Source organism: Trachypithecus francoisi, unplaced genomic scaffold (assembly GCF_009764315.1).
Source record: "Trachypithecus francoisi isolate TF-2019V2 unplaced genomic scaffold, Tfra_2.0 Lachesis_group3, whole genome shotgun sequence".
NCBI classification, from domain to species: Eukaryota; Metazoa; Chordata; class Mammalia; order Primates; family Cercopithecidae; genus Trachypithecus; species Trachypithecus francoisi.
In genome coordinates this window covers 15993893-16015563 of record NW_022681468.1, presented here as the reverse complement: position 1 = coordinate 16015563, position 21671 = coordinate 15993893, and the positions used below count along the sequence as shown (strand labels likewise).

The 21671-nt window shown below is 38.1% G+C and overlaps 1 protein-coding gene across 8 annotated transcripts in view; it reads right to left on the bottom strand.

Moving 5' to 3' along the window:
- The window catches only part of RPS6KA5 (ribosomal protein S6 kinase A5), a 204703-nt gene that overhangs the window by 33047 nt on the left and 149985 nt on the right, over positions 1 to 21671 (bottom strand). For 6 of the 8 annotated variants that reach the window (XM_033191587.1, XM_033191588.1, XM_033191589.1 and 3 more), the window contains 3 exons: positions 19126 to 19229; positions 4870 to 5020; positions 1586 to 1747 (listed from right to left, as the gene is read on the bottom strand). In XM_033191587.1, coding sequence (XP_033047478.1) covers positions 1586 to 1747; positions 4870 to 5020; positions 19126 to 19229 — 417 coding nt within the window. Of the gene's footprint in view, positions 1 to 1585; positions 1748 to 4869; positions 5021 to 10332; positions 10570 to 18200; positions 18352 to 19125; positions 19230 to 21671 lie in introns of those variants that run through there. The other 2 variants (XM_033191592.1, XM_033191593.1) reach the window with 2 other exon arrangements.

The following is a 21671-nucleotide window of genomic DNA, read 5'->3' as shown; positions in this document are numbered from 1 at the left end:
CCATTCTCCTGCCTCAGCCTCCCAAGTGGCTGGGATTACAGGCACATGCCACCATGTCTGACAGGGTTTCACCATGTCTCGAACTGGTCTCAAACCCCTGACCTCAAGTGATCAACCCACCTCAGCCTCCAAAAGTGCTGGGATTAAAGGCCTGAGCCACCAGATCCGGCCACAAAGTGGTATTTAAATGTTATTGTTTTTCAAACTGGAAAAATGGCAAGTCTCATTAAAGTTAGTTTCTAATTTAGCAATTATTTGATTCTTATTATCTTCAGAATAATTACATTTAAAATCGAGTTTTGGAAAGGAACAAAGTCTAATGGCAGAATGATGCTCTCAGCCAAGTGGTACAAAGATGGATGATTAATCCGTTCAAGTTAGAACATTCACTAATTAACAAACATTTAAAAAAAAGTTCAATAAGTGCCCAGTCACATACTAGACAGTGATAAGCAAAGAAGAAAAGACACAGTCTGGATGGCCAGATTAAGCCATACTAAAGGTATACTTATAGAGGTCAAAGAAGCTAAGCTCTGATGCCATTTAATAGTTAGAATATTTTATCTTGTGTGACAAATGCCCTTTTCTAAATATAATAAAAATCTAAATCTTTTTTAAGAGTTAGCAGTTAAGATTAGTTACTGAAGGTAATGAATAAGGTAATATTGTGGGAGGCCAAAGCAGGAGGATCACTTGAGGCCAGAGTTCAAGACCAGCTTAGGCAACAAAGTAAGACCCTGTTTCTAAAAAAACAATTTTTTAATTAGGTGGGTGTGGTGACATGTACCTGTGGTCCCAGCTATTCAGGAGGCTGAGGCAAGAGGATCCCCTGAGCCAAGGAGTTAAAGGCTGCAGTGAGCTATGATCATACCACTGCACTCCAGCCTGGGTGACAGAGTAAGACCTTGTTTCTTAAAAAAAATTTTTTTTTTTTGCTGGACGTGGTGGCTCATGCCTGTAATTCCAGCACTTCAGGAGGCCAAGGCTGGATGTGGTAGCTTATGCCTGTAATTCCAGCACTTTGGGAGGCCAAGGCAGGAGGATCACTTGAGGCCAGGAGTTCAAGACCAGCTTAGGCAACATAGCAAGACCCTATCTCTGCAAAAAATAGAAAAATTAGCTGGGTGTGCTGGTTTGCACCTGTGGTCTCAGCTATCCCAGAGGCTAAGGTGAGAGGATTGCTTGAGCCCAGGAGTCTGAGGCTGCAGTGAGCTAGGACAGCACTGCTGCACTCCAGTCATCAGAGTGAGACCCTGTGTATATAAAGAAAAAAATTTTTAATATGAATAGAGGTAAAATAAAAGATTATTGTATTTTCTATAAAAGAGTCTGAACAAAAATAAAATTTCAGGTATAAAATTAAAACTTCCCTTATATCAAAAATAATCACATAAATAACATCTGCTATTGAGCCAACTATAAGCTTCGGTTAACAATCTGCAATATTTCTGCACTTAATAATTTAGAAGATATTAAAGAATCCCATTTTTATGGTGCCAACAAAACTACTTCAATATGGGGAAATTTAATCTTTTCTTTCAAAGGACATATGGCCAGTGTACACGTGCACAGGATGGGAAATTACCTGAAACAGCTTCTCAGAGCTCTGGGGCAGGGCTGCAGGAGAATAAGTGGGATCCATTTCTGTGAACTCTTCTGCAAAGTTACTCACATCTAATTCATCTCGAATGACCGGCTTAAATGGTGCAGGCACTTTTTTGGCAGCTAAATCATCCCAATTTATTTTCTAAAACAAAGAAAGTTGGTACAAAGCAGAAATCAACAGTCAAAATGTATTTTCTAAGAATAGCAAAGATAAATTAGGATTTTGACTGGTAGGGAGAGAGGATAAAAATAAGGGAACATATTTTACATCAATAATAAAAAATATATTTTTTCCAAGCAAGATCACAGCAGTTTATAGCTCCAAACAATGCTGTGCCTCAAAAGATGAGACTATCACTGTTGAATCTCAGAGTGTCCTCTGGGGGGCACCAAGACACCCTAGTTTACCTTTAAAGATAACAGAAAAATACTTTTGTCCTGAGCCTCTTCAGAAAGGTGCTAAGCCAAAAAGAAAACAAGCAAAAAATCCAAAACAAAATAAAAAACTGAAATAAAGGGTTTCCAAATGCTCTACAGATGTGGATATCAGCTCTAAAGGAACACTCCTGTTTTCTAGAGGCAGTGTTACTTAGCTCTCCGCCTGCACTTGCTTTTCCTCCTGGGCATCCAGACAGACTGGAAAATAAGTAATCATGCATGTGCCTATGTCTAGAAGTTCAAATGACACCATCATACGGATGTGATCACTCTTATCTTATTCAACTGTGTTCAAGCATTTTAAACACTACCTCTTATGTCCCCCATAGAATAATGCAAGCCCCTTTTCCCTCTAGGTCACTTATTGAGTTATATTACTGAAATCCAATCCTTTACTCTGTTTCTTTGTGCTCCTTCTATCATTTAAAACAATCTCAGGTAACACTTACTGAATTAAATCCTACAGATCTCCTACTACCATATTTCTTCAAATCTAAGATGCCATTACTGATAGTAAGATACACAATTATTTTATGTATCATTAGGAAGAAAAAAGTATTAATCATAAGAATATAAGGTGATGGCCACTGTAACATGCATACTGATTTCAGTGACAGTAAAATATGAAAATGTGCATTTCTTGGTTGATAAAATTCAGTAAGTTTAATCAACAACTACCATAAAATGTTTTTATTATGTTGTCTTGTAGATGCAATAGAAACAAAATAATTAAATTACAGATCTCCAAATTTCTCAGCTAAAATGGAATTGAGATCATTTAGTTCATCTCCTTTATTTGATCCAGTGAAACTGAGGCCGAGAAATAAGAAATAACCTTTTCACTCAAACACAATTGATGGAAGAGTCAGGATTTGAACACATCTCTTGACTTTCTAGTTAGTGTTTTTTTGTCTCTGCAGCTGTAATGTTTTCCATTACAAGCATATAACGTGTGCTTGGCTATTGTACATATATTAAAAGAAACTTCTAGAGGAAAGGTGTAATTTAAAGAAACAGGTTGTTAGCAGGAGAATGTTTAATATGCAGAAAATGGAATGCTATTATGATCCTCTCCACCTCCGCTCCATTTACAGAGAAAAGGCCCTTTTAGGCCTTTACAAGTAGAATTCTGGTCTTTCCAAAAGTGTCCTTATCATTTAAAACATCAAGGCAATCAAGTAATCTAAAATTACTATTCCAAGCTACTGAAAAGAGAAATTTCTCTAATATCAAAGACAAACTGCAATATTCCCAAATACAGGGAGCCATGGAGAAAAAGATCTTAGGAAAATATGGTTGGGGGTACTTTGCTTGACTTGTTTCTTAAATTTTACTGTTAACTTTTGAGATAAACTTCTGAACAAGATATTTGAAAGTTTGTTCAAAGAGTAATCCTTCCAAGCCATGTGAATCTATGAAATGCATATGAGAGGTTTATTTTATTCTAAATATATTTCTCATTATGTTACTGAACTTCTGTAAGATGTGCAGTATTTAAAAAAATAATTATACTGACAGACTAAGAAAAATATGCCTTTTTTTGAGCATAGAAGTGCAGAGATAATTCTCATTTCTAACCAATATTTGTTTTTATATATTTAAAAAACAATAAATAACAACATGAAGCTTAACTGACAAAAGAGATTTTCTTCATTTTGATATATTATTTTCATTTGTTTTGGTGATAATCATGTAAAAGTTTAATTTACAGAATAAAAAATAAAACCTAGATGGTTCCTTTAGACCATAAATATTTAGGTCAGGCTTACTGATAAAATTAAGTTATTTAAAAGTTGTATCTCCAGAGTTTTAGAAATCAAAGCCATAGCATCCCCATTTTGACGACTGAGGCTGGAAATAACTAGCCAATTCAGTTAATTTAAATGTTTTTTCCCAGAAGTTTAATATTTTGGTTTTTTTTTGTACTAAACTGAGCAGATATGTTGGTTCTTGGTAGAATGGTCTCATTAGGCTTTTTCAGAATAAGAGAAGCACTGTCACAGGACAAAGGAAATAAATGAATAACTCTCTTTGTGTCATGAATATGTAACTGAGAAATAGGTAAATCTAAAATTTTTAAAGATTACTTCTGGTAAAAGAGGAAGTGATGAAATCACTATCTAAAAGGTGAAACATAGTGGCGGTAATAGCTCATGAACTGAAACAGAAGTAAAAAGTACAGTAAAAGTCTCCTTAGTCCATATGGCTAGATCTCAAGATCATAAATGGAAACCACCCCCTAGAAACTCTAATGAATGAGTATGTAGAAAATTGAATGCTATTATGATCCTCCCCACTCCCGCTCCATTGAGGGAGAAAAAGACCATTTATGTTTATACAAGTAGAATTTGACCCTACCTAAAGGGTCCCCATCATTAAAAACAAACAAAAAAGGCCAGGCACGGTGGCTCACGCCTGTAACCCCAGCACTTTGGAAGGCCGAGGTGGGTGGATCACGAGGTCAGGAGATTGAGACCATCCTGGCTAATATGGTGAAACCCCATCTCTACTGAAAATACAAAAAAAATTAGCCGGGCGTGGTGGCAGGCGCCTGTAGTCCCAGCTACTCTGGAGGCTGAGGCAGGAGAACGGTGTGAACCCACGAGGTAGAGCTTGCAGGGAGCCGAGATCACGTCACTGCACTCCAGCCTGGGTGACAGAACGAGACTCGGTCTCAAATAAACAAACAAACAAAAGGTGTAATGTATGTGAAAATGCCAGTGGAAGATGATCCAAAGGGGATTGTGTTCACTAATTTCACAAGAATGCCAACGACCTTGAAAATGGCAAGGAGTATGAAACCATTTATCTATTCAATAATTTCACCTGAAAGAAGAGATGTTCTTTGATTTCATCTGCATCACGTGGACCACATCCCAATCTCTTCTTGGGATCTTTCATCAAAAGACGCTGAATTAGGTCTTTAGCTAAAGCACTCATTTCTTGGGGATATGGAGGCTCACTTTTTAATATTCTCCTGTAAGCAGACAAAACTTGCTGTTAAAACAACCAGAGGATGACCAGAAAACAAAAACAAAACAAACAAAAACAACAACAACATGGTGAAATACACTTTGAAACTGAACCACAAGTGAAAGAGAGATATAAATACTTAACATGAATCAATAATACCTCAATACTGTTGAAAAAATATTTAGAATGAGATACCATGAAGTCAAATTTCTGAAACTCAAATAAGCAGTAACAAAAAATGTTGGCTTATTTTTTCAATATAAGTCAATCCTGGTTGGAGGCTACCATCCCAAATATTTCACTGGGGGAAAAAAGGAAAAGCTTGAGGCTAGATTAGACCTCCCATATATAGACTAGACTCTATGATTAAAGACTTCACAACATAAAACACTCTTAACAAATTCAGGTAAGTGACTGGGAATGCAGAGGGAAGTCCACCGAGACAAGTGGGGTCAGACCCACTTGGAGATGGTTCAACTCTTGACATCTGGAAATGGGCACTAGAGCTGGGGATTTTCATGGGGTAAAAGTATCTGCTTCATTGTTTGCTGCTATAAGACAGCCAGACAAGCCCTATGAGGCAGGTAGAGCTCAGAGATGGAGTAAAATCCACAATTTATTATGGAAAGTAAAAACGTAAGATGGTAATAAAGTTTCTTGATGAGAAATTTATTCTAAGGTTACAGAAGAAATCAATCTAATCCAAGTGTACCCTTCTCCCTCTTAACATCCAGATCAATAATTTAGTAAGAAATATTGAAAGGAATGACTGAAATTAAGAACCTTAACACAATATATATGAAGACAGTTACTCCATTAATTGGGTTTGCAAAAAGATTCCCTATTGTGCATTAAAATATGAATAACCATTATGGAATAAAAACAGATAATTAGTGTATAAGAGACAGCATACATTATATACTGAGTTATAATATAGAATTTGGAATTATAATTCTATATTACATAATACAGAATTTGGTGAGTTATAATATAGAATTTGGAGTCAGACTGAGTCCAGCACTGGCTCTGCCTTGACCTTGTGTGACCTTGAGATAACTAAATGTTGCACCTCAGTTTTCTCACCTGTAAAATGGGCATAACATCAGTGCCTACATAAAACGGGTATTTATGATGCTTAAATAAGACCTGTAGAGTGCTTAACATAGTACCTAGCACATAGCAAATGCTCAATCAATGTGAGCTACTGTTAAACTCCCTCATTCCAAGGCAAGCATATAGAAAATAGGCCAGATGCGGCCGGGCGCGGTGGCTCAAGCCTGTAATCCCAGCACTTTGGGAGGCCGAGACGGGCGGATCACGAGGTCAGGAGATCGAGACCATCCTGGCTAACACGGTGAAACCCCGTCTCTACTAAAAATACAAAAACTAGCCGGGCGAGGTGGCGGGCGCCTGTAGTCCCAGCTACTCCGGAGGCTGAGGCAGGAGAATGGCGTAAACCCGGGAGGCGGAGCTTGCAGTGAGCTGAGATCCGGCCACTGCACTCCAGTCCGGGCGACAGAGCGAGACTCCGCCTCAAAAAAAAAAAAAAAAAAGAAAATAGGCCAGATGCTTCATCAAGTAGCCACTGAGAATCAGTGAAATGATAATGAAACTGTAATTTTTAACAAAAGATTCCAGCAGCATTGTTAATCTCAAAGTTAATTCTACCTCTAGCACTTAATTCTGGGAACCCAAGAAAATATTGGTAAAACAAGAAAAGAAAGGAAAGAAACAAGCAACACCCTCTCTGCTTTTTGATTCTTTAATACTCTCCCATTGCTCACTGCTTGTCTGGGTTTTCGGCATGAATAGACAATCCTCTTCTCAGATCAGACACAGGCGTGTCTGAGAGAGAAACTGGGAATCCTGTTTCTCGGGGAAAAATAAACAGCTTTTCCCATTTTCTCTACCTTTACTGTACTTTTTGCAGGAAAAAATCTTTGCATAAAGGATCAGGGTCGAGATAAGCAAATTGTGATATTTACTTTTGTTGAATCAGGGTAGAAATATATGCACTTTGGCTGATACCATCTTAGCAAACTGAGTCTGCACCATCTATTATTTCTTAAACCTTAAGAACATTTCAACGTGTATTGGAAATCTACTCAATACCAGGCGCTGGGGAAAGAACAGTCAGTCCTGTGAAGACAGAAAGGAGAAATATCCACTATGGTGGGTTCATCCTCAAAAGGAGGAGTACACAAAAACAGAAATGGCTCTGCTGAGATGCCAAGTCTGGGAAGAAGAGCACAAGGAGACCACATGCAGGGAGCTAGAATTTTAAATTCAGATGAGGCAGAGACCACATTGGGAGAAATTGAGTAGAAATCTGAAAGAATGTCAGCGGAAAACAGTGCTGATGAGGGAGCTTGGAGAATGACCAGTGATGGCCTAAACCCCTCCTTTTGCTGAGTGAAAATTGTATGGCCAGAGGAAGCCGCAGGAGACCCTAGCAGATGACGAGGAGTATCTTGCCCCACCCTGTGAAAACAGAAGGAACGTGGAAGGAATATCACTAAGGCTCCCTGTTGTCTTGGTAAACAGAGTGCCACGGGCTTTCCTCAGTGATGTGAGGAGGTTCTAAAGCCTATTCCTGCTAGAAAACAGCAGTGACAGGAAGAGAACCAGACACTGGAAGTGGCGTGGTGAGGAGAAAGGGCCTATAGCAGGTTACATCTTTTCTCCATGAGAAGGTGATCCCAGATGTAACTATTTCTTATACCATATCCTTGAAATGTACTGGACTAAGATAACTGTGGCGTGGCAGGTGGGTGAGGTGCTGTGAAAACTCCTCCTGGAAGTGAGCTGCATTTGGACTGAGACGTATGAGCAGGCATGCAGGCCCCTGGAAGTCATGCTCACAGGCTGTTATAAGGGACAGTTCCTGCACTGAGCTTCCCATGCTGGCGTGGTCCATAAGCTCCTGCTTATTCTCATCACCAGTGGTTGAGTGTGTCTTCTGTGGGCTGGGAAGCCACACATAGGTGGTGGGAAGGTCCCTGATGAAGATGTGTTTGATGCTGTAATGTCGATACACTGTTTCCTGTCCTGCATCCTTATATAAAGCTAAATAAAACTGGTGCCAGATTCCAGTCTATTGTGACACGTGAGTGTGAACGCCAATCCCTCAGACCACTGCTGGCTATGCAGAATGAGCATTGCAGAAGTGGGGTTGAGGGTAGAGGACTCTGTGGGACATTTAGTCATAACAATACTAGAGGATCCTGCAACAAGGGTAGGGAGACATTTCTTGGGTGTTGCTGTCACTTTTCCTCCTCCAATGTGCTTGATTTCTGAATTGGTAATATCCCAAAGTTATCTTTTTCTTGCTTAAAAATGGATCTGGGAAACTCCAGAAATGAATTACAATTAGGTAGAGCCCAAATAAATCTTGGAGTCTTCTGTAAAGTCAGAAAAAGCTCTGAGTTGATAAGCCATATTAAATATTTCACGTGTATGTTATTTAATCCATATAATAATCCTATCAAAAGACTTCTATTTTTATCCTTCTTTTACAGATACGGAAAGACTCCTTTCAAAAAAGCAAGAAATGTGAATATTAACTAAACTTGCAACAAGGCCTTAGAACATGGGTGACTTTAATATTCGTTTACAAAATACATAGCACAAGTAAGAAAATTCTAAAAAAGAAAATTGGGGTGACTGCCTAGCCACATATTACAACGTACCATGAAATGAAATTGTTAAACTGAGGTGCTAACAAAATAAATAGCCAAATCAAGTGAACACAGATGATACATTGTGAAAAATAACCAAGCTTATATTATTTTGAAAATTATATTGAATTATTATTATTTTGAGATGGACTCTTGCTCCGTCACCAGGCTGGAGTGCAGTGGTGCAATTCTCCTACCTCAGGTTCAAGCAATTATCTTGCCTCAGCCTCCCAAGTAGCTGGGATTCCAGGCACCCACCACCACACCTGGCTAATTTTCGTATTTTCAGTAGAGATGGGGTTTCACCATATTGGCCAGGCTGGTTGAACTCCTGACCTCAGGTGATCCGCCTGCCTCGGACTCCCGTGAGCCACCGTGCCTGGTCAAAAACTTGATTAAAAAAAAAAAATGACCAGATCACATAGCAAAAGGCCACAAATGTTGGGGAAACCAGTTGTACAGGAAATAAACAAACAAAAGCAAGACCCTTGCCTTATATTACAACCCAAATGGATTCCAAATGGATTGAGGAACTGCATGTAAAAAACTAAATGAAATAAAATTAAAATACACACACCAATAATACAAAAATGAATATAAAATTTCTTCCTACTCATGAACTAACTTTCTGGAAACCTCTGTGGCAAAAGGAAATCACAAGTGATTAGCTTCACAATGTACAGAATAAAGGATAAAGACACCAAAATTAAAATTAAACCTATGATGGGAGAGGTACACGTTCATAGGCAGACAGGTAATAAGCAAGGATGATAAAATATTCATGGTAGAATGTAGGTAGTGAGTGTGTAGGTGTGCACTGTAACAAATGTCTGAAAACTTTTGTAATAAAATGTTTTAGAAAAAGTAAACCTACGAAGTTTTGTACATGTGTCTTTTTGTATGTTCACTAAAATATAACAAAGACCTGTCTCAAAAAAAAAATCACTGACATTAAGCACAACAGTCTTAGTAACAACGGGCGATGTTCACTTCTTTTTTTGTTTTTATTTTATTACTATAATAACTATTTTTTTTTGAGACAGAGTCTGGCTCTGTCGACCAGGTTGGAGTGCAGTGGTGCAATCTCGGCTCACTGCAAGCTCCGCCTCCCGGGTTCACACCATTCTCCTGCGCCTCAGCCTCTCAAGTAGCTGGGACTACAGGCGCCCGCCACCTCGCCCGGCTAATTGTTTGTATTTTTAGTAGAGACGGGGTTTCACTGTGTTAGCCAGGATGGTCTCGATCTCCTGACCTCATGATCTGCCCAGCTCGGCCTCCCAAAGTGCTGGGATTACAGGTGTGAGCCACTGCGCCTGGCGATACTCACTTCTTAAACCCACTGAGGTCTTTTGTTCAAGTGTCAACTTTTCAGAGAAGCTTGCTCTAACCATCCTATCAAGAATAGCAGTTACCCCATACTCCTTATCCCCTGGCTCTGTTTTATTTTTCTTCATGCATACCATATGTTTATTTGTCTATTATTTATCTCTCCCAACTAAAACATAAGCTCTAATGGAGTAAGAATTCTCTTTGTTTTGTTCACTGCTTTATTTCCAGGGCCTAGAACATTGCTTAGCACATAGCAACTCCTCAACAAATATTTAGTGAATAAATAAATGTCAAATTGTTTTCTACTTACTGTATCTTGCCCACTCAGGATCTTTCTTCCTCACAGTTTCAATGAGATGCCTGCAAATAACTCTTTTGCTTTTCTGCAGATGGCATGCATTCTCATGGGTTGTTTACTTATTTCTATTTGTCCTCCATTTAAAAGTTCACAATCTTTTCCATTTCATGACTTAATGTTCTTGACTTTTACTTCCTGGTTCCCATGTGGTCCCAGAATTATAAAATTATTTATGTGCCTGCCTGAGTTAGAAACAGCTCTCAGTAAACTTCACTTAATCTACATTCTTGTTCAACACTAGGGAAAAAGTTAAGCATTATGGTGTATCCACTCAATAGCATGTTATGCAGCCATTACAAAATTATGTTTTGTATTGTAATTAGAGAACAAAACATTTATGACATAAATTTCAGCAAAAACTGAAAAATATAAAATTATATTTCTAGTATGAGTACAACATTATATAAGTAAAAAAATAAAACAAAATATATCAAAACATTAATAGTATATGTCTCTGGGTGTTATTATTGACTCTTTACCCCATATGCATACCTTAAACTATAATGAACATGACATTAAAGTGGGAACAATAACATGAATTTTCTTACAAGATCATGAACCCGCTGGCAGGGTTACACAGAGTGGCAAGGAGGCAATGGAGTCCTGAACCTCCCATGTGCCACTATGGGTACTTCCCCACCATCTTTTCTCTTCTATCCAGCACAGTCTGCATCTCCATCATGAATGCTTCCCTGACAGCCCAGCCCCAGGGAACCAAACCTTCTTTGTCCTCCCCCAGCATTCTTCTTACCTAAAAGCACTCAGACATTTGTCAAAACTCCCTGATATTATGTATTTTCATGTATTTATTCCATATCCTCCCAAATGCTATATAAGTGTTCTTAGGACTAGGACTTTGCCCTCTGTTTCTCTTTCTCCTTAGTAAAAAATTATTCAACAAATACTCCACTGATTTCATGAAATCAATTCCCTGCAGTCTGTGGGCCAGTACTTCCCAGTCCTTTACCTGAAATAAGCACCTGCCAGACTTGGAAAGAAAACAGCAGAATGGAAACAATGTTACCCGTGAAGATAGCATGGAGCAACTTTCCAGTAACTCTGTATTTGATCCCAGTCCAACTTCACAGTAGCTCTGAGTCCCAGGCAAGTTATATTTTAGTGAACATACAAAGACACATGTACATCTTCATCTGTAAAACTGCATATGCTACCACTTATTTTTCAGGGTTCTGAGGATTCCAGAATGTAACGTGGGTGACTTCTCAGCACAAAGGCTGGCACACAGCGGTCCCCAGGTGAACAGTGCTGCTGATGTCACTCTATAGTAGTCTCTCTTCCTTTAGCTATGAGACAGGCTGTCACTTCCCTTTTGGTGTTACTGAGTTCTTCCTTGATCCACTTAACCTGTGTTTCCTAGGCCATACCAGCCAGGTCATTAATAATAAATTGAGATTATTTGGCTGGTATACTTATCTGCTTCTGTGGAATCTGTGACTGCACTCAAAAGTCTCACCCACCCAGTAACTCCTGGAGTTGTCCCCACGGCATGACTTATGTAAGCTATAAATACTCTTCTTCCCTGTCACATAAACCATCTTTTTTTTTTTTTTTGGTTAGGCGGAGTCTCCCTCTGTTGCCCAGGCTAGAGTGCAGTGGTGCGATCTTGGCTCACTGCAACCTCCAACTCCTGGGTTCAAGCGATTCTCCTGCCTCAGCCTCCTGAGTAGCTGGGTTACAGGCACTCGCCACCAGGCCCAGCTAATTTTTGTATTTTTAGTAGAGACGGGGTTTCACCATGTTGGCCAGGCTGGTCTCAAACTCCTGGCCTCAAGTGATCTACCCTCCTCAGCCTCCCAAAGTGCCGGGATTATAGGTGTGAGCCACTGTGGCTGGCCACATAAAGCATCTTGTTTCCCTCTTCTGCCCAGTATGCTAAACAGGTCTCCTACCACACTGCGTGGGAAGCCATCTGAGAGGTGCACACTCCTGCCATCGCTTCTGAGACTGAAGGAAAAAACTTGTTTCTTACAAAGTTAGGGGAACCAAAGATGAATGCATGATACTGCAAAGATTTTGCTGAAAAGAGCTTTGTTTTCTTTTTAATCTATAGCATCTTCTATCTAAAAGTGATAGATATTACCAAAAATTGCCCTTCTCTCAATGGCTCAGGCTTCCTTAGTGAACCAAGCTGTTCTGCTGGGGGTCCTCACCCTTAGGCTCTTGTACAGTTAGATTGCTGGTGGGGCTACTAGACTGGCTTTTAGACATGCCTGGATGTGTCTTAAATAAGATTTAAAAGTTATTTAGTATGACTTTTGTTGCCAGACCTCTTCCTGTCTCTCTTCCTTTGCACACTTTTTTTCTGTAGCCCAGACAATGCTGTTAAACCTTTACTTCTCCACTCATTCCATTATGGCCCTTAGACTACCTTTCCCTAACAGGGGGAAGATGATAGTGATGGAAGACAGTGGTAAACCCAGACTTTGGGGGTTCCTTGGAGCCAAGTGGCTGCATGTTACAATAAAACTAAGACACTGTTTGGAGTTCAGAAGCAGACTTTAATGCAAGGAATTCCAAAGAGAAAGCTAAACTGAAAAGAGCTGGAGGCAGAGAGCAACAGCCAGAGTATAGAGCCGAAATTATTACCCCAAGTGATGAGACGTTCTTTGGGAGGCCACGGAGAACCATGAATACATGAGAAACAGCAGGTCATCCAGAGACCAAAATGTGTGACAGAGTCGTGAACACAGAAGGCTACCTTCTTCCTTTCATGGCCCTTTCCAGTATGTATGAGGCTGACCTTTGACTCTGGGTTGACTGTAGTAGTAGAGAACTGGCTGGGGTGGTGTACAGAGGTGGTGGCAAAGAATCTACACTGCAGCATCATCGGGAAAACAACAGAGGGCCAGGTCTCAGGTGAGAGACTAAGGTCTGGGAAATGATAGGCTGACTGATGATGTTTCACTCTTTCACCCAGGCTGGAGTGCAGTGGTGCAATCTCGGTTCACTGCAACCTCTGCCCCCTGGGTTCCAACGATTCTCCTGCCTCAGCCTCCTGAGTAGCTGGGATTACAGGCGTCCATCACCATGCCTGGATAATTTTTGTATCTTTAGTAGAGATGGGGTTTTGCCATGTTGGCCAGGCTGGTCTCGAACTCTTGACTTCAGGTGATCCACCTGCCTCGGCCTCCCAAAGTGCTAGCATTACAGGCGTGAGCCACTGCACCTAACCTATCCCTAGGTTTTATTCAGGACTCCAAATGCTCCACCCTGCTAGGGAGTGCCTCAGAGCAATTAATAATGAAGTATGATTCACCCCAACAGGTTGTATAGTGGAGCAGTGCAAAAAAAAAAAAAAAAAAAAATGGAGAAAGGAAAGAAGATACAGAGCTGAGGAGTATGAGTGCCAAAGGAAGGGCCATTTCACCCTGTCCTCTCCTTGCCATCCCCTCCTGTTTCTGGACTTTAGTCTGAAGCTGCTGCAATTGCCTTGTGTAGATGAATGTGTAGATGAGTAGCTACTGTGACAAACTTAGAAAGTTTTTGGTTAACTAGTCAAAAAACCCTGGGAAACATAGATGCTCTCATACTGGGTACAGAAATACCTAAAATGAGGATGAAAAGAATAAACCCCCAGCAAATTAAGAATCAAGGAGGCTTTACAAAATATGCCAATAAAGGATTTTATCGTAAAGACTAAGAAAGTCAAGAAAAATAATACATTTGATTTCTTCTTAAAACAGGGTAAAAAAAATGATACTTGTAGTTACTCTATACATGACTCCAAAAGCAACATATCTCAAAATTAATTACCTAGACAAAGGGTTGGCAATCTTTTTTGTAAAGGGCTCATGGTAGGCAGACTTTGGCTCCAATGAGCATTGTATATTTGCATTCACAGCCTCTTACCTGTGGATTGGACCTAGTGCCTTCCGTATAACCAATACTTGGTACAGAAAGATGACAGGATGTCAATTGCATGATTAGGTTACAAGGCATCCCATCTTCCTAGTGGACTCTACTGCCTTTCCAGCTCACAGGCTCTGCCAAAGAGAGCTGTCAGGTTAGAAGGGCCCACATGGCAAGGAACTGAGAGTGGCCATTGGCCTAAAAGATGTTCTATACAGAAAGGCAATAAAAGCTAATGGAAGCCAGGCGCAGTGGCTCATCCTGTAATCCCAGCACTTTGGGAGGCTGAGGCAGGCGTATCACTTGAGGTCAGGAGTTTGAGACCAGCCTGGCGAACATGGTGAAACCCCATCTCTACTAAAAATACAAAAATTAGCTGGGCGTGGTGGCATATGCCTGCAATGGAGCTACTGGGGAGGATGAGGCAGGAAAATCACTTTAACTTGGGAGGTGGAGGTTGCAGTGAGCCGAGATCGTGCCACTACATCCAGCCTTGGTAACACAGTGAGACTCCATCTCAAAATTAAAAAAATAAATAAATAAAATAAATTTAACAAATAAAATAAAAGCCAGTGTAAGACACGTAAGAAAAGCACAGGTACATATATTTAAAAAATAAGAAACAGACTCACAGAAAAGCTAAAAACCTGTCATTCCAATCTATAATACTGATAATTTAATATTTGTCCAAAATAGTATCAGGATATGAGAAATCTAGAAATGATTTCTAGTGAATAGCTAAAAGAACTAGAAAGATTTATCCTAGATAAAACTATCCTTAAGGTAATGTCTGGAAAGAAATAATAGAATTATTCCATGTTCTTGAGCAGGCAGGACCAAAATCAACATTCAGAAATGAGAAAATAGTAATTTCAGTTTAAGTGGGGGAAAACTCATAAACTAAAGTTGTCCATTAATGAACATAGCTTCCTTAAAAACACCTTATATAAGCTCCATCCTTTCCATGATGGCAAAACTATCATGGATTCTCACAGACAAAGGGATTCTTACGTCAGGGGAGAAATTGGACTCTAAGATTCTTCTCATTGTAAGTTCTTAGCATATTTTGAAATTTGATATACTGGAAAAACATTTTTATTCTAGGCTACCTGTAGATAAAAATGGCAAACAGATAACTTAGATAATACATTACTTTGAATCATTTCAAACAAAAAATATGGAAAGTATGCAGAGTTCAGGGAAGACCATAATAATTAATGAATGGAAAAATTCAATGATGACAAAAAGGGGACAGATAATGACACATTTATCTAAATGATACATATAAGATTTATGCCAGGAAAGATACTCAGAATGATTATTTTGAAAGGAAAATGTAGTGTAGGGTAATTTAGTTATCGCATTGTTTGTAAATTTCTGTCTCACACACACACACAAACCATGAAATTACAGGTTGACACCATGACAAAGTGGATAATTAATTGATTAAAGGGAAGGAATCCTATTTAAAATCTTGAAAAGTCTATTTGCTTTAGTTGTAAGGTTTTAGACAATCTGATTCAGGCTCTCTTTCTCTTTCTAAAACCAGAATGCCAATTGATTAATATAAAGGGAATAAAAGCAATTTAAACGTGAACATTACTTTGTTCAGAATATTCTTGCCATCATAAGCAATATACTTCTCTCCACACTCAGACCTACAGTGGAAAGGAAAATTATTTTAAAAAGATTGCCTGTATATGTGGAATCAGAAAGAGGGGAATTAGAGAAGCCACCACTTAATGTTGTCAAGCTAAGGCCACCCTTAGTACCTGTCACCATGACAGGTATGATCTTGCAACTGGACCCAAATTCTCAGGACCGTGGCCACAGTTTCCTATATTCTGAGGTATTTTCAAACTGCCAAAAAATCAATTTAAAATAAACAAAGTCACTTTTATAATTTTTCATAAGAGGTGTGATTTTAACTCACTCTGATTTTAAAAAGAAGTACTGCTCACTTAACTTTGGCACTAAATAAACTGAAACAGTGAGAAATCATTTTTCTAGCCTGTCTTGGAATAGGTACACTTTAAATTTTTAACAGTTTTAGTGAAGTACAATTGACGTACAATAAAATTCCCATACACATGTATTTTTTTTAATTTCATGGAAGAAAATGTTCTATGTTTGATAAGTTTTGACATATGTATGCACCTGTGAAACCATTGCCACAATCAAGATAATAAACATACTCTTCACCTTCCAAAGTTTTCCTATATTCCACTGTAATCTCTCCTGACCTCCCCCAATCCCAGTCCCCAGGCAACTGCTATTCTGCTTTTTGTCACTGTAGATTAGTTTGCATTTTCCAGAATTGGAATCATATGGTATAAATTCTATATTTTCTCGCTTCTTTCACTCAGTGTAATTATTTTGAGATTCATCCATTTGCAAGTGTATAAACAAATCATTCCTTTTTTTTAAGAGATAGGGTCTTGCTATATTGCCCAGGCTGACCTCAAACTCCTGGGCTCAAGCAATCCCTCCACCTCACCCTCCTCTGCAACTGCGACTACAGGTGCACTACCGCACATGTCTTAGATAGATTCCTTTTCATTGCTAAGGAGTCTTCCATTTGTATGAATAAACCACAATTTGTTTAACCACTTACTTGTTGACAGATATCTGGGTTATTTCCAGTTTCTGGTTATTACAAATGAAGTTGTCGTGAACATTCATGCCCAAGTTTTTATATAGACATATGTTTTCATTTCCCTTGGTAATTAACCAGGAGTGGAATGGACAGATCAGACAGTGAGTAATGTTTAACTTTTTAAGAAATTGCCTATTTTCCAAAGTTTTTATACCATTTTACATTTCCCCTTGCAGTGTATGAAAGTTCCAGTTCCTCCATGTCTTTATTAGCACCTGGTATTATCAGTCTCTTTATTTTTAGCCATACTAGTTGAGTATATAGTAGTATTTCATTGATGTTTTAATTTGCATTTCCCTAAAGACTAAAGGTGTTGATAGTCTTTTCATGTGCTAATTTGCCACCTACACATCTTCTTTGGTGAATTGTCTGTTCAAATTTTTTGCCCATTTTTAAACGCGGTTGTTTGTTTTCTTGAGTTTTAAGAATTCTTTCTACATTCTGGATACCAGTCCTTCAGCAGACATATGATTTAAAATTTTATCCCAGTCTGTGGCTTGTCTTTTCATTCTCTCAAACAGTTTTGAAGAGCAGAAATATTTAATTTTGACGAAGTCCAATTTATTAATGTTTTCTTTTATTGATTGCACTTTTTGTGTCATATCTAAGAAATCTTTACCTAAACCAAGCTCACAATGTTTTTCCTTTATGTTTCCTTCCAGAAGTTTTATAGTTTTAGCTTTTACATTTGGGTCTATAATCCATTTTGAGTTAATTTTTCGATATGGTATGAAGTATTTCTTGAAGTTCACTTTTTTCCATCTGGACAGCCAGTGGTTCCAGCATCATTTGTTCAAAACTATCTTTACAGAAGTGACTTTGCATCTTTGTCAAAAATCATTTGTCTGTCTTGACACCAAAACCACAATGTCTTAATTACTATAACTTAGAACAAAGTTTATTTCAAGACTTCTATTTCTTCAAAGCTAATTTGGCTATTCTAGGTCCTCTGCATTTTCATAATGAATTTTAGACCCAGGCGGTCAATTTCTAAAGGAAAAAAATGCCTCCTGGAAATGTGACTGTATTGAATCTACAGTTCAATTTGGCAAGAAATAACATCTTAACTATATGGAATAGTTTCCTCACTGTGTGCTTACCAATACTCAACTGAATATCTCTGCACATCTCTGGACTTCCCTCTGGGTGCCACTCTTCTCTCCCACACTCTGGCCTGCAAACTCTAGCTGTCTTGATCTTCTTGGACTCTCAGTTCCACCTCCTCAACTGCATCTAGGTTTTGTAGCCTGGAAATGCTCTCAAGGCAGTAAGCTGGGGCAATCACAGGGCTCACCTCATTTATTTTTCCGCCTCTCAAAGATCATTGTCCTTCACTTCCAGATGTCCAATGTCTTCAAATCTGTTGTTTCATGTATTTTGCCCATTGTTAAAATTGTTTCAGGCAGGAAAGTAAATCTGGTCCCTGTTATTCCATCTTCTTTGGAAGTGGAATCTCAATTTTTAATTTTTAATGCCAAATCTGTTCTCAAAGTTATAAAATTCAAGTAAAAACAGGACAAAAACATAACTAGTAATTAGTATAATGTTGGTCACTATTTACTTATTTGTTCATTAACCCATTTTATCCCTCAAATATTTACGGAGTTCTATATAGCAAGTACTGAGAATCAAAGCCAGACATGTCCCTTACTCTCACAGAGCTTACAATCTAGTGTGACAGACAGACATTAATCAAATAATTATAAACAAAAATGTAACACTGCAACTGTGATAACTGCTATGAAGGAAAAATAAGAGAATAATGCTGAGACCTACAAGAGGATAATTTTATGGTATTTGTTTCTGTTGAGCCTACATTCATGAGTTCAAAAATATCATTACTGTTTCTTCATGTTAAAGTCACAAAGAAATAAATTACATATACAGTGGAGAAGAAAGTATCCATTAAATAAACTTCTCAATATATGACGTATCTACTAAGCGTAAGACAATATTCTAAGTGCTCTGGGGCACACCAAAATCATGACACTACAGATCATAAGTTAAACTTCAGATTCAATTGGACACATACAATCAGTATAAAGAAATATAAAGGTAACATATCTATATGCTATATGATAGAAAAGAAAATTTACTACATAAACATCACTTTGTCTATCCTCATTTAAAAAAATTATTGTTTACATCAGCCTAACTGTAGAAATGTGATCAGTTCCTTTGAGAAAACAAGGCATTTATTTTATTTTGTCAAATCTTACCTAGATATCTCAGCTTGGGAATTTTTTTCTCCATCAACAGTGAAAGGAGATGCTCCAGTTAGTAATTCATACATTAGAACACCTAAACTCCACCAATCAACTGCCTATAAAACAACAATAATTTCATTTTATAGAATTATCAACTAAAATATTTTATAAGAAAGAAAAAAATGAAGGAAGCTATCTATTAGGAAAATGTTTTAAAAAATGATTTTGTACACCTCCTTCTATGTAAGGAGTATTAAATTAGCACATTCAAGAAAGACATCTAGAGAACAAATATCCAAGTATCCTCAGCACAGAAAGCGTGTTATTTCTTAAACTAGTAACCATTTACCTTGATTAATTAAAAAAATTTAAACTTGATATAAATTTTTAAAATTTTAAGTAGGTGATATTTCTTTGGGCTTATGATAGGGAACTAAAGTATTCAGCTCCAGTGAGCCTTATGAAATGTCCAAAAATCAAAGAACAAAAAATGAAAAAAAAATACCACATCCAAAGGTATGTTATTTTTTCCTAACTACCTAAATCAATTTTTCTTCTAGAACCTATCACACATAAACCTCAGAGTCTTCACTGATGGGAAGATCTAAAATAATATAACATAAAATGTGTTCTAATTTGGAAACCAATTTATAAATGCAGTTACCTGAACTGAGAACATAGCAAATTATACATAATTTAAAGAATATTTTATTTTATTTGAGACAGGGTCTCACTACGTTGCCGAGGCTGGTCTCAAGCTCTTGGGGTCAAGCAATCGGCCTGCCTCAGCCTCCCAAAGTGCTGGGATTACAGGCGTTAGCCACCAAGCCTGGCCTAAAGAATCTTGATGTATTGAAAATTACTTCTTTTGTAATTAGGCAAATCAGAATTTTAATAACTGTTGAACATATGAGTGTACACCAGTGAGAAATATTAACTAGATGTTAAAATTTCAAACTATTTGCTTTGAATTTCCGGGGCCTAAGTTTCAGAGAGGTGACAAAATTTATGGGCTTAGAGCTATTAAGAAAATACAGAGTGCTGACATACAAAACACATCAGGAAGACTAAAATCATGAGAGCAAAGGTATTTACTGAATATCTTCCCCACACCAGGCGCTATGATGAGCACTTTGCATACATTATCTCATTTAATAACTGTCAGGTTGTTCCAGGTGTGGGAAAAAATATTTATTGACTAGCTATATTCTGCACCTTAGGTAGGTAGAAATTCTAGGAGTAATACAAGATTTTCTTATGTGAAAATTGGTTCCATTAGGTCTTTGAAGATAATTTTCAAATTAACAGGTAAAAATTCCTACCAAATTCCTCAACAGCTTCAAAGATTATCAAGAAGCAAACTAAACCAGCAATTAAACTCTTCTATTTATACAAGCAGTTTGACTGCCATTTGAGTCAGAACCCTCAGAATGTTTTGCTGTTGGATTCAAAACCATGTTCTTCAAATGACAAGAGATCAATAATCAGATTCTTAGCCCTGGGTCCCAAAACCAATAGCACACAAACTTGAAGAACGTGCTTTTAAATATATGATTAGTCATCAGGAAGGAGACCAGAGATTCTCCACAGCCAGATATCTGAACTGCATATGTGGGACTCTGAAAGGGAATGAAGGAGAAGGAAAGATGGGGAACCAAAAAATAGAACACCTTATTTGGATAAAGCTATTAATAAAACAGAAGTGTTAAAAAAAAATGAACAAATTTGTACCCTTTAATACAGAAAAAAATCCACGACCTAGATTTTGTAACATAATTACTTAGAAAGTTTCTTCTAGAATCTTCATTTTGCACATACAAAGGGAAGAGAGGAGGCCAAAAAAATTGAGCTTTTTAGAGGGCTTAGGAAAACAAACTTAAACTATCTAGAACTCAGGATTTTTTCTTTCTCCTAGGGTTGTTAAAATGTTTATTTCTGTTGGGAAGATAATCAACAGTCTCCAGTGTCTCTGGAAAGTTAAAGGCAGAAACTGGAAATAAGAAAATATCACTGATTCCCTTTTCATTGACCTCTCAGTGACAGCTTAAAAAGCAAATATTAACTAAAGGTAATACACATGACTATGTTTCCAAATGTTTTTCTAGGAGAAATTTAAAAATGCCAAAAAATACTGTCCAAAACCATTCATCACGACTCAAACAGGAACAATGTGCAGTTTTTACATGCAGTGACAATTCTGTATTGCACTGTGGTTCAGTTGCATCCTAAAAGGCCATGGTCTCATGCAAAAATAAGTAAGTAACTTTTTTTTGAGTCGCTGTCTCACTCGTTGCCCAGGCTGGAGTGCAATGGCGCAATTTCTGCTCACTGCAACCTCTGCCTCCAGGGTTCAGACATTCTCCTGCCTCGGCCTTCCGAGTAGCTGAAATTACAGGCACTCACCACCACGCCGGGCTAATTTTTTGTATTTTTAGCAGATATGGGGTTTCACCATGTTGGCCAGGCTGGACTCGAACTCCTGACCTCAGGTGATCCGCCCAACTTGGTCTCCCAAAGTGCTGGGATTACAGGTCCATAATTTTTTAAAAGAATGGAGT